This window comes from Pinus tabuliformis, chromosome 2_2, assembly GCF_031772625.1.
Source record: "Pinus tabuliformis cultivar Carrire ecotype Pingquan chromosome 2_2, CPIR1, whole genome shotgun sequence".
Classification (NCBI taxonomy): domain Eukaryota; kingdom Viridiplantae; phylum Streptophyta; class Pinopsida; order Pinales; family Pinaceae; genus Pinus; species Pinus tabuliformis.
Genome location: NC_142300.1, coordinates 130,763,615 through 130,776,740, shown reverse-complemented (window position 1 = coordinate 130,776,740; position 13,126 = coordinate 130,763,615). Strand labels below are relative to the sequence as shown.

The 13,126-nt window shown below is 40.1% G+C and overlaps 1 protein-coding gene across 3 annotated transcripts in view; it reads left to right on the top strand.

Moving 5' to 3' along the window:
• Positions 1 to 445: 445 nt before the first annotated feature.
• Positions 446 to 13,126, top strand: part of LOC149191661 (2-Cys peroxiredoxin BAS1, chloroplastic-like) — a 253,444-nt gene continuing 240,763 nt past the window's right edge. The window contains exon 1 of one of the 3 annotated variants that reach the window (XM_089404387.1): positions 446 to 819. In XM_089404387.1, coding sequence (XP_089260513.1) covers positions 565 to 819 — 255 coding nt within the window. In that variant the 5' untranslated portion in view covers positions 446 to 564. The remainder of the gene's footprint in view (positions 820 to 13,126) is intronic. The other 2 variants (XM_089404386.1, XM_089404388.1) reach the window with 2 other exon arrangements.

Here is a 13,126-nt window from a genome sequence, read left to right as displayed (position 1 = left end):
TTCAAAACATTCAATTTTCCATTAGTTTTAACTTTTTATTAGTACTTAATTGAATCAATATATAAATATTTATTAATCTCTTTTTTTGTAAGTTTGGTGGGGCTACATTTTCATCATATCCAATATAATATCATCTAAATTATCTAAATTGGGACTAAGAATTGAATGGAAAAAAGACAGGGAATTATACCAGTAACTTCACATCAAAAAATACCTTAACAAAACACAGATCATCGTCTATCCAAAACCAAACCAATATTTTACTTCTTGACATATAAAAATGTTTTACAGTAGACTATTAGACTCATAACATCACTTTTCATAACATCACTTTAGTGCGGTGTAGGCATAACATCACAGCTACCAGACCTAAAGAAACTTTGTTTGCGTATGTGAAAAGAATATTCCTCTTTGTCCATTGTGTTCTCCACCCCTTATCAAACTAGTATGTGGCGATAAGTAAGTCACTATTTAAGTGAGCGTTGGCTGCATGTTCCATCTTATCTGCGCACATCTTCAGGGTTTTGTTCTTCCTTTCCAGTTTTGTGAAGTGGAGTGGCATCCATGGCCTCTGCAAGATCTTTATCTTCCCCGCTACTGCTATCTTCTACTCACGAGAGGGTCAGGGCAGGTTCTTCATCGTCAGGCAGGTGGAGGGCACCGATGGGGGGTTTAGAAGGCCTGTGGAGAGTACCCAAGGGGGGGTTTGAAGGCCTTGGGAAGACCTTCAGCACACGATTGGCAGGCCCTCGGACCGCTCCCGCGTTCACCTCTAACATTAAAAGCAGCAACCTAGGGAGGAGGCTGGTCGTCAATGCTGTAAGTATACCTTCGTTTCATATCATATGTAAACTATATTACGTTTAAATTCAGTGAGTCTTAGTTGTTTTAGCTCTTGGGTTCCTACATTACTCCACAATCAGTTAATTAAATACTATATGCAAATCAGGAAGTTCGTTCTTCTGTTATTTTTTGTTACATGTGTCAATATTACTAGATTAGGGATCGCATGTATTATCATTTGCTCAATAATACTACTGCGCTTGCCTTTTAGCAACTTAAATTTCAATGTTTTGATGGTTACATTTTTGTTAGATTCGTTTTCTTCCAATTATTTGTGCTGCATCTGCATGCCGAAGATTCAATTTCTGGCACCGGTTAGTTATATTAGCAGAGTAAGGACCTTTTCCCATAAGCACATAATTTAATTTAACTAAGCTCTTTGGTTTCCGTTTTCTCAGAGGATAATCCTCTTGAGTTATCATTTCTGTTAAGTTCAAGGCGAAGAGTTCAAGAAAGCTCTATCATGATTCGCGATGAATTTGCCAGATCGACATAGGCTAAATGTTGGTGAAGCAGCTGTTGAAAGCGACTCAAAATCTCGTTACTACTTGTTAAGATGTCTCGAGAGGTGCATTATAGCGAAAGTCTGTTTTAGTTTAACCAGTGAAAGGAATATTACATAGCGGTAGTAAAGTGGCTAAGATTGATGCTATCCTAGACTGAAATAACATGCATTCATTAAGTATTCCTGAATTTTAGCAGCAAAGGTGATTCACTTGCATAAGTGTCTTCTGACCGGATTTTTCTAACAAAAAAGTAGGAACCCAATCAGCATGCTATGCTGGCGAATTTTTCATACGTGCGTACTATGTTATGCGTCATAACTTATAAGTCATGACCCACAAATCATCGAGATTGTTACCAGTAACATACGCTGAATACTTCGGTCATTCTCATGCGCTGTTGCATGGCTACCCTCCACACGACTTGATACCCATGCTGGACCAACACCAATGTCACCCACTTCTGGTGGTAGAATTTGCTTGAAGTCCATCTAGTGGAAGTTGTCCTTTGCAAATGTTGTTGAGTTGACTTCCCATGATCCAATACGAGGAGGGAACAATCTCCCTGAAGACTACTGGGTTTGCAACAATGGTGTTGTTCAATTTGTTGTGCGTCAATGGAAGATTATATTTCTTGAAGACCAATTCATTCCACTTTTGTTGTTCCAAGCCATTTCTCTTCTTTGTGTATATACACCCAAACAGATTCTAGTTTCTTTCACAACAATAAGTGCTACATTTGTAGATAACGATCCAAATCACAAACCTTTGCAACTTAGGGAAGTGGTAATTGAATTGGTTCCACTTGTGAATCGTGATAAGGGTCAAAGACAAAGTTGGAACATTCAAGAAATAATTCTATGATAAATAATACATTTTCGAATCAGAATTTCAGATTTTGAATGTATAATAAGAACTATATAATCTAATAAATTAAAACTTCTTACCTGGTTGGCTGTTGGCTCTTTGTCAAATTGTCAACTCTTCACCAAAAGTACCAACACTTTCACAATAATCCATAAGCTTATTTTTTTGAACATCTTGTTGTTTCTTATTGGAAACCATGCTTTGTATGGAATTATACAATATCTCTTGTTTTCTCTTCTTTCTGTTAATTAGTTTTCAGTTATGTTGATATGACAAGCTTTCCTGTCCTCATCTAGGAGATTTTATGATCACTATTGTCAACTTACAACATTTTAATTGGAATTCTCTGGTTGAGGAGGAGTTGTGTTTGGCAATTTCCTATTTGCCAATATCACTAAAACTTTCACCTGACCCCAGCTTTTATTGCAAGTACAAGTGCATAACAAACAAGAGCACAAGCGTGAACGTCATTGGAGGGACATGACCCCTGGTGGAGACAATAACATGCTTGGGTTTGCAATGACTTGATAAGCCATTGTTGACTACAATCCATCTTTTCACCTACTCATTTGTTGAAAAGTCCTTTGTATAAATTTTGGTTTGAGAAACACCTAGTTGCATTTAGAGTTGGGAGATACTTGTTCCGTCAATGATTATTGAAATAGAAAGGTAATCTTGTCTTGTCTTAGAATTGAGATTGTGGTCAACTTTGTTGCACTTTTTCATTGTGTTCAAGGGTTATCGACTCAATTGTGGATTAGGATCGGTATACATTTCTCTCTTATTTCTCACTAGATACCATTGTCTTGTCTAGCCCTCCTTTGTGAGTAGGTGGTTTGCTTTGGGGGGTCTTGGATATTTTAGAGTCCTTGCGTATTTCAATGGGTTGCCTCCCCTTATTTAGATACTCCCTTGATGCACTTGACCACATCTAACCTATTAGACAAGAGTGGACAATATTTATAGATAGTTCATTGATGTCAACTGGATAGACTTGTGGGTGAGTTACATTCGAAGATGGCCTCCTATGCAAAACACATAATGGAGTCGAGGGACTACCTCATTATTCGATCTCTATATAGATATCACCACTTGATGCATGCTCATTGTATTCCCTTGGGCTTGTTCAGAGTCAGATCACATAGGCTTTGGGTGGAGGTTGAACACTAGCTTGACCAATTGGACATAATTTTCCACTTCTGCCATATTTAGGAGATCAAGATAGAGAAGCACTTCACATTTTGTTGCCCCACCCATTACGAGATCCAAGGGTGTTTCCATTGTGTATTCAAAGAATCATGGACCCTCTGCAATTTCTTCCAATGCCTTGACTAGATATGCCAAGCTTTATTGATCCGTAAACTGCTGTGGATATTCCACTGGATAGTTCGTCATAATAGATCTGATAATATTATATTAAAAATATGAGATTCTACACTATTATAGTTTTATTTAATTTATAGATCTGTAAAATTAAATGTAATTAGTGCATGTATGTAAAAGTAAATCAAGCAAAAAAGTAGAGAACGGCAAAATAAGCTCACACATACATAATACACAAGATATGCTCTATGGGAAACCCTTTCGGGAGAAAAACTAGCTGGAAGGCGAGGTTGCTTCACTCTCTTTCTCTGCCTAGAAATATGGTTGCAGCTACAAAGAATCAATGTCTATGGCTCGTGGGCTGCTATAGTTGATTCGAATAGAAAATGGCATCAACCCATGGTATTCATCCACACATGTTATTCATCCACCCATGAAATTTACCCATGGTATTGTAAATGGCATCCACCCATGGTATTTATCTACCCATGGTATTGTAAGTGACATCCACCCATGGTATTTGTCCATGGTATTATGACATCGACCCATGGAATTGACCCGTGGTATTGTAATTGAAAAATATTAGAAGTAACAAGTCACATTTTGTAAAAGGATAGTTTGTTCGCCACAATGTAGCTTTTACAGTTATTCTTCGTTTTAATAAATTTTTTTTTTGTTGTTTTGTTTATTGGACATTCTCCTTTTTTTCTTTTGGCATTTCAATTTTTTAGATCTTAGGGGCCTCCCCCCAAGATCCAGATCAGTGGTATCAGAGGAGGTTATGATTCCATATGAATGAGGATTTGATGCATATTTCAGTTTCAAATTTTGCAGCAATATTTAACAAATTTCAGGCATGTGCTACATCCTCCATAGAGCATTTTCTTGGGCCAAGCGGGAATATTTTTTTGTTTGTAGGATTGTTTTTGGACGGTGAGTGTGCAGATCAGATTTGAAATTTTCAGTGCAAAATTTACAAAAACAAATAACAGATCTGGATTCCTTGCGAAAAATACCCAAATCCAAAAAAAAAATGGTCGAATCGAAGTCCGGATGAGGGAGATATCGTTGATTTAAAATCATCTATTTTTTTCAGAACTTTTGTGACGACGGAAAAGTTGCAGCGCAAATCTGAGATTCTAGAGTGTCCAGATAAAGATTTCCAACACATGAGAAGATGCAAAATGATCATTCTATTTCCAAAAACAGGTTATAATAAAGATTCAGAGTTATATTGACCGAGTTATGTCCATTTTAAACCAGGAGCAACATTCGGAGCAGGTTCCCTTTGGAGGCGTGTCGTCCCACCTCGCTTTAGTAGGCGTTTGCTTCATATTCATTAGTTTCAGCATAGTAGCATTCGGCTTAGGTTCTTTGGAGACGTGCCCTCCCACCTCAAGCTATGTAAGCACCTACTACTTCATCAACAATCAACATCACGGTTATGGGTCAACCACACAAAATCTTTGTCATTGAAGTCCATTTGCTAGGCCGCACACTGTTAGTATCACGGTTGGTCACAAGCATTACAGGGTATCTCTATCCTCGGATCTTTGTTTGTCATGGTTATGGGTCATCCACAAATCCACACTTTGTCGAAGTCCATTTGCTAGGCCGCACAATGTTAGTATCACAGTTGGTCACAAGTATTACATGGTATCTCTATCTTCGGATCTTCGTTTATCATGGTTATGGGTCATCCACAAACCCACACTTCATTGAAGTCCATTTGCTAGGCCGCACACTGTCAGTATCACAGTTGGTCATAAGCATTACAGGGTATCTCTATCCTCGGATCTTCGTTCATCATGTCCACAAACCCACACTTCATCGAAGTCCATTTGCTCTGCCGCACACTGTTAGTAGCACAGTTGGTCATAAGCATTACATGGCATCTATATCCTCAGATCTTCGTTCATCATGGTTATGGGTCATCCACATATCCACACTTCATCGAAGTCCATTTGCTAGGCCGCACACTGTCAGTAGCACAGTTGGTCATAAGCATTACAGGGTATCTCTATCCTCGGATCGTCATTCATCATGGTTATGGGTTAACCACATAAAACCTTTCTCTTCAGTGGCTCTTCATATTCAACAAAGGCTTCGCAGGAGGGAACTTCACGCAATGGAGATCTTTGTTTCTTAAGGGGGGAGGAATGATCCAAATAGAAAATGGCATCAACCCAAGTATTCATCCACCTATGGAATTTACCTATGGTATTGTGACATCTACCCATGATATTTATCCACCCATGGTATTGTAAGTGACATCCACCCATGGTATTTTCCCATGGTATTGTGACATCCACCCATGGTATTCATTCACCCATGGAATTGACCCGTGGTATTGTGACATCCACCCATGGTATTCATTCACCCATGGAATTGACTCGTGGTATTGTAATTGAAAAATACTATAAGTAACAAGTCGCATTTTGTAAAAGGACAGTTTGTCTGCCACAATGTAGCTTTTACAATTATTCTTCGTTTTAATAAAAAATTTCTTTGTGGTTTTGTTTATTGCGCATTCTCCTCTTTTTCTTTTGGCATTTCAATTTTTTAGATCTTGGGGGCCTCCCCCCAAGATCTGGATCAATTGTGCACAAATCCTCTGTGTGTTCTCTACCTCCTATCTCTCCTGGCTATCTTTGCTCAACTATGGAACCTAATGCTCTCAGAAGAATGGAATGCCTCTTCCTCCTAGGGGCCCTGTTATAACACAATCTGATAGCCTACTAGTGGTTAATTTTGACTACATCAACTTTTAACTAGAGTTACAAAATAGACTCTTCTAGAGTCTTTTACATCACAATCACGTGGCTAGCCCCGTTTCCATGAATAATAGGGGTTGACGCAGCATCCTCCCGAACTATAGGTGTAAAAACAGGAAGGTCAACTTCTGAGTGGCATAACTTTTGCATACACACTCTGATTGACATGATTCTTGCGCCATTGGAAAGCTCTCTATGTGTAGAATAGCATGAAAAAGTGTGATGCTTAATCGACAAAGTTTTACTTCCAAAAAATGTTGTTTGATGCCTCAAAACGCTCTCAAAAGGTTTCAGACCCCATTTTGCCAAATTGGGTCCCGCCAATAAAAACGGTCTCGTGAGTTGATTCCTCCACTTTTTCCACTCCAAATGCACGTGATGGAAGACAAACAATATAATGATCCAATTCAGATCACACCTCCCTGTTTTGGGAGGCTTTTGGTCCCTAAAATCTTTTACTAAATGAGGTGAGAAAATTTTTCCTCCACCTTCTCTCTGGTGTACCATTTAGCTTTGCTTGGAAGTTGTCCCTTCAACCCAATCTGCCAAAGGTCTTGTTGCCCTTGTCTTGTAGTTCTGGACCTCTTCTGCAAAACTGTATCTTCTGTCAACTCTGCTTGAGCATTTGGTGCCAAATCCTCCACAGAAGGTAGGACCTGTTCCTCTTCTTGATCTAGCATGGAAGGCTCATAGAGTTTCAAATTCTCCACATTTACAACTGAGTAAATGCGCATATATGGTGGTAAACTGAGTCGATAGGCATTATCACCCACCTTTTCTAGTATCTCAAAGGGACCATACCTTAGAGCCTTGATTTTCTTACCAGGCCCCTGCAGCCTCTCCTTGTTCAACTGTAGCCATACTCTGTCTCCCACCTTGAATGATTTCTCTGTTCTATGCTGATCATGCCTGGCCTTATACTTCACCTGCGACTTCTGCAGTGTTTCCTGTACCTGTAGATGGATATGCTTGATCTTCTTTATAAAATTTTCAGCGCTCAAAGCATCTTCTGTAAGGTCTTCCTTCACTCCTCCTTGCTGCTCATATGCAATATCCAAAGGTGAAGGTGGCAAATATCCAAAACAAGTTTCAAATGGGAACTTTCCTGTAGAAAAGTGTGGACGTTGTATATATACTAGATTTTCATCCCAGGTCTTCGGATGCTTCTGGTTGTAAGCCCTCAGAAATTGCACCAAAGTTTTGTTGACTACTTTTGTTTGTGAATGGAATGCTATAGATCTCTTCAACTTCGTGTCCATATTCTCTCACAATGTAGTCCAAAATGCACTGAAAAATCTTGTATCCCTGTCTGAAATGATGCTCCTTGGTATCCTAAAGTGTACCCAGACCTGTCCAAAGAACAAGTTTGCTGTTTCTTGTCCGCTGATGGTCTTTTTACATGGCATTAGAACACACATCTTACTAAACCTGTCAACTACCACGAACAGGTAGTCATGTCCCTTCCTGGTTGTTGGTAAACCTCCCACAAAGTCCATGGAAATGCTTTCCCAAGGACGAGTAGGTATAGGTAAGGGATGATACAGACCCTGTTTCCTATTGCTAGGCTTGTTGGTACAACAAAGCATGCATCCTCTTATGAACCTAGCTACTTGTTCTTGCATCTTGGGCCAATACACATACCTTTGCAAGTTAGCCATGGTCTTCCCTACACCAAAGTGCCTTGCAACCTTGGAGGTGTGAGCCTCTCTAATCAGCTGCAAATGCTCACCTTTAGGAACACATAGCTTATCCAACTTGTAGAGTAACCCATCTTGGAGATGGTAGTCAACGGTGCTGTCGCCATCGTGCACATGACTCTGACTCTGCAATTGCTGATACACCTCCTTGAAGTCCTCATCTTCTGAATATGCCTCTTTGTATGCATCATGGGTGAATGGCTCCATGTGCATAAGAGTCCCCAAAGCTGTAATCTTTGATGTGGGTGGCCTTGAAAGCATATCGACCAACTTGTTTGTGTTGCCCTTCTTATACTTGATCACTAAATGAAACTGCTGAAAAAACCCCATCCACTTATAATGCCTGGCCTTATGTAGCTTACTTTGGGCTTGCCAGTACTGTAATAGTTGGTGATCTTTGTGGATTATTGTCTCCTTTCCCATCAGATAGTGCTTCCACTTCTTCATAGCTTGCACCATGGCATAAAGCTCCTTATCGTAGGTAGGGTAGTTAAGAACTGCCCCATGAAATACTTCAGAATGGTAGCAAACGTGCCTTCCTCCTTGCATCAAAACAACTCCCATAACATACCCACTTGCATCCTTATCCACTTCAGAGGGTCGTTGTAAGTTTGGTAATGCCAGAACTGGTGCTTCATTGATCTTCTTTAACTCATCGAAAGCCTTCTGTTGCCTTTTTCCCCACTGGAAACTCTTGCCACTTGCTGTTATGGCGTGGAGCGGTGTTGTTACCGCTGAAAATGAGGTTATGAATTTCCTCAGGTATTGTGTTGCCCCAATGAACCTCCTAACCTTAGTAGCATTAGTAGGCGCTGGCCATTTCATGATGGCCTCCATCTTGGAAGGGTCTATCTTCAATTCTCCTCCACCAATCACATATCCCAAATACACCAAGGGCTGCTGCACAAACTCGCACCTCTTGAGATTTGCTAGCAGCTGGTGTTTCTTCAATGTTTCCAGCACCTGCGTCAAATGTGAAATATGCTCCTCCCAGGTAGTGCTATATACCAATATATCATCCAAATAGACAATAACAAATGAATTAATACGTCATTCATTAATCTCATAAATGTAGCTGGTGCATTACATAGGCCAAAAGGCATAACTAGCCACTCATACAAACCTTGCCTGGTTCTGAAGGCGGTGTTCCATGTATCTTCTTCTTTGACTTGAACCTGGTGATATTTAGACTTCAAGTCCAACTTGGTGAAATACTTTGCTTGTTGTAACTGATCTAGCAAATCGTCTATCGTGGTCTGGGGGTATCTGTTCTTGAGCGTGATTTTATTCAACGCCATGTAATCTATACACATTCTCCAAGTCCCATCCTTCTTTGGCACAATGATGATGTGTGACCCACATGGTGATGTACTCGTTCGAATGACACCCTGTTCCAGCAGCTGCTGCAACTATTGCTTCACTTCACTTGCTTCTATAACAAACTGCCTGTACATAACAATATTTGGCAATGGGGAGTCTGTCAATAGCTGAATCTTGTGCTCCACTTCTCTCTTAGGGGGTAACCCTTTAGGCTCTCGGAACACGTCCTTATATGCTTGTAACAACTCCTCCAATTGTTGTTTTTATTTCTTAGTACACCCCTCTAGGGATGCCTTGCCTCTTATTGACTCCTCTACAAACCAACCTCCTCTTAAAAACAATAAAACATACTTCTTGTTGGAACTTGGAACTGATCAATTTCTTGGCCTGGTTGGCACTTACCAGTGAATTTTTCGACTTGCCTTTGTGCACGTTGATGATGGACGATTTTCCATCCTTGATGAGCTGGTACTGGTTAACTCTCATGAATATTGCATCACGCATGTACATGTATGGAATCGCAAGTACGACTCCACATACATCAAGGGGAACCACATCTAAATCTACTTCATCAATAAAATCAACATTGATAACAAATATAATTTTGCACTGTTTTGTTACCTTCAACTCTGCATCCTTATGCACCCATCCCAGTGGATATGGGTTTGGATGATCACGAACTTCCAGCCCCAACTTCTTGACTAGATCTGTTGCAATGAGATTTGCTTGCGATCCTGAGTCAAAGAGAGCATCAATCTCCGTCTTCTTGACCTGTATCTTTACATGGAAGAGTTTGGTCATTTCTTTCTCTCCGTATTGCTGAAGGCTACTCAGATTCACCTCCTTCTGCACTGATGTACAAACGATCTTCTCATCCACGTCTAAGCTGCTTTCAACTTAGTTGCTCGAATCAGTGGCCATGAGATTTTTCTTCTTATTATCTTTCTTCTTGTTCTTCGGGTTTAGCTCTGGATGAAACTTCCAACACTTCTCCTCTATATGGCCATCAATGTTGCAATGGTTGGTAGGATCTTTGCACTAGTGTGCTGTGGTTGCCGTCTTTTTATCTTTCCCCCTTTTTGCTTCTTCTTCCCCTCCTTAGAAGCATCTTGTTGCTCCTTTTGTTTCGATCCACTTGATTGCGCTCTTTTTAGGCCTATGTTCTCTAGGTATTGTGCCTGTACACAAGCCTCGTTCACTGTTTTGGGCTTGAACAACATCACTTGTTCACACAGATGGCCGTGCAGACCCCACAAATACTTAAGTACATCTGGGTTCTTTGGAGAGATACCCAACATAGCCATTTTTTTGAATTCTCTGGTGTACTCGTGCAAACTTTGGCCCGACTTTTCCCTGAAGGAATGTCACTGGATCCACTGGTCTTCCATGTACTCAATGGGATAAAACTGTGACTTGATGACGGTTTTGAAATCCTCCCACTTAGTCACTGGAGGTTCTCCCTCCAACCTCAGGGTTTTCGTGTGGCTCTCCCACCAAGTCAGTGGATGGCCCTCCAATTTCAGCTGCGCAAATGAGATCTTCTGCCCTTCCTCGATCTGATGGACACTGAAATAAACTTCCAGTTGCTACAACCAGCGGTTCAGCTTCAAAGTGTCAAAATTACTGTGGTATGGTTTGATATCAACTTTTGCTTCCACTATAAATAGGGATTGGTTCACAACACTCAAACTGGGTTGATCTTTTCCAAGTTCTTTCTTTCGCTAGTTCTCTGCGTCTTCCTGATCTCTTGACCCCCCTTTTGATTTGTCCTCTGCATTCAAACCCCCTTTTTCTCCAAATATCCCCAACTTATTGCTTAGGGCTGCCATGAGGAGGTTGACATTGCAGTTTATATTTGTGACTTGTTCTTCGAGCTGTGAGAACCTCACCTTTGCAGGATCACGAGGTTTGTTTACAAATTGGTTGCCCATGATTAGGGTTTTACGCTTTTGGGCCTCCCCAATCTAGATCCCTGCAATCTCCATAGAATACCCAAAGAAACCCCCTCTTTGATACCAAAGGATCCTTAAACTGCCGTGGATAGTCCAATGGACAGTATGTCACAACAGATTTGATAATATTATATTAAAAATCTGAGATTCTACACTATTTCAATTTTATTTAATTTTTAGACCTGTAAAATTAACTGTAATTAGTGCATGCATGTAAAAGTAAATCAAGCAGAAAAGTAGAGAATGACAAAGTAAGTTCGCACACACATAATACACAAGTATGCTCTCTGGGAAACCCTCTTGGGAGAAAACCCAGCTGGAAGGTGAGGCTGCTTCGCTCTCTTTCTCTGGCTGGAAGTATGGTTGCAGATACAAAGATGTAATGTTTGTGGCTCGTGGGCTACTATAGTGCACAAATACTCTTTGTGTGCTCTACCTCCTATTTCTCCTAGCTATCTTTACTCAACTATGGAACAAAATGCTCTCGAAAGAATGGAATGCCTCTTCCTCCTAGTGGCCCGGTTATAATACAACTCGATAGCCTACTAGTGGTTAATTTTGACCACACCAACTCTTAACTAGAGTTACAAAATATACTCTTCTAGAGTCTTTTACATTACAAACACGTGGCTAGCCCATTTTCCATGAATAATGGGGGTTGACCCGGCATCCTTCCGAACTATAGGTGTGAAAATAGGAAGGTCAACTTCTGAGTGGCATAACTTTTGCATATGGACTCCGATTGACGCGATTCTTGTGCCGTTGGAAAGCTCTTTGTGTTTACCCCAAAAAAACGTCGTTTGATGCCTCAAAACGCTCCCGGAAGGTTTCAAACCTCGTTTTGCCAAATTGGGCCCCACCATTAAAAATGGTCCTGTGAGTTGATTGCTCCACTTTTTCCACTCCAAATGCATCGAGATGGATGACAAACAATATAATGATCCAATTCAGATCATTTATAGATGAGGGGAGGCCTTGATGGTCCGTTCCTAGATTATCTATTGTCTCCATTCTCTTCTAACAATTCCTTGTACCCTCTTCCAAAGCATCTCTTCGGGAAGTTTTTGATTTTGGATCCATAGTGGTTTGGTATCTGACTAGCCTAACAACACTTTTATCCTTAGTTTACCAAATTTAAATCTTACACTAGATCTATTTTTGGCTTTTATAGGTGTGTCCCATGCGCTTCAACAATCTATTGATACTTTCTTACTTAGTAGTCTCATTGACCCATTTGTTGTCATTTGTTGGATATTGATATATTTATCTTACCATATCTTATATAGTCATTGACTAAACCAATGTCGTTTAGGACAACCACATACTTTTTTAAGGTGCTCCAATTTTCTAGGTGTACCAAGTGGTAGATTGATAGTAGTGTTATTTTTATTTTTGAACCCAAATCAATGACGTACCAAGTGGTAGATTGATAGTAGTGTTATTTTTATTTTTGATCCCAAATCAATGAGGAGGCAAGAGGCAAGATCTCACTCCTTTTTTTTAGAGATCTTAATGACATTATGCTCGTGTTCACTAGCAATTATATGGATTTGTCCATGCCTTAGATTTGTGCTGCCTCTTCCAAATAGCAACACATTGCATAGACTCAATCTTCTTCTAGGTCCTCCTATAGATGTTCTTCTATTTAAAGTTTCCTCCATTTAGCCTCATATGTTAGGGAGCTAGTTTTAGTAGTACTTGATTTACTCATATTATTTGTTTTTAGGCTTCTTGTTTCAGCCTTTTTACATCTCCCTGGCATATTCATTCTCTAATCCTAGGGTTTTGACCCTAGGGTTTTGGCCTTAGGTTTTAGCTCTTAGCTTAATATTTGCTTTACCTTTTTC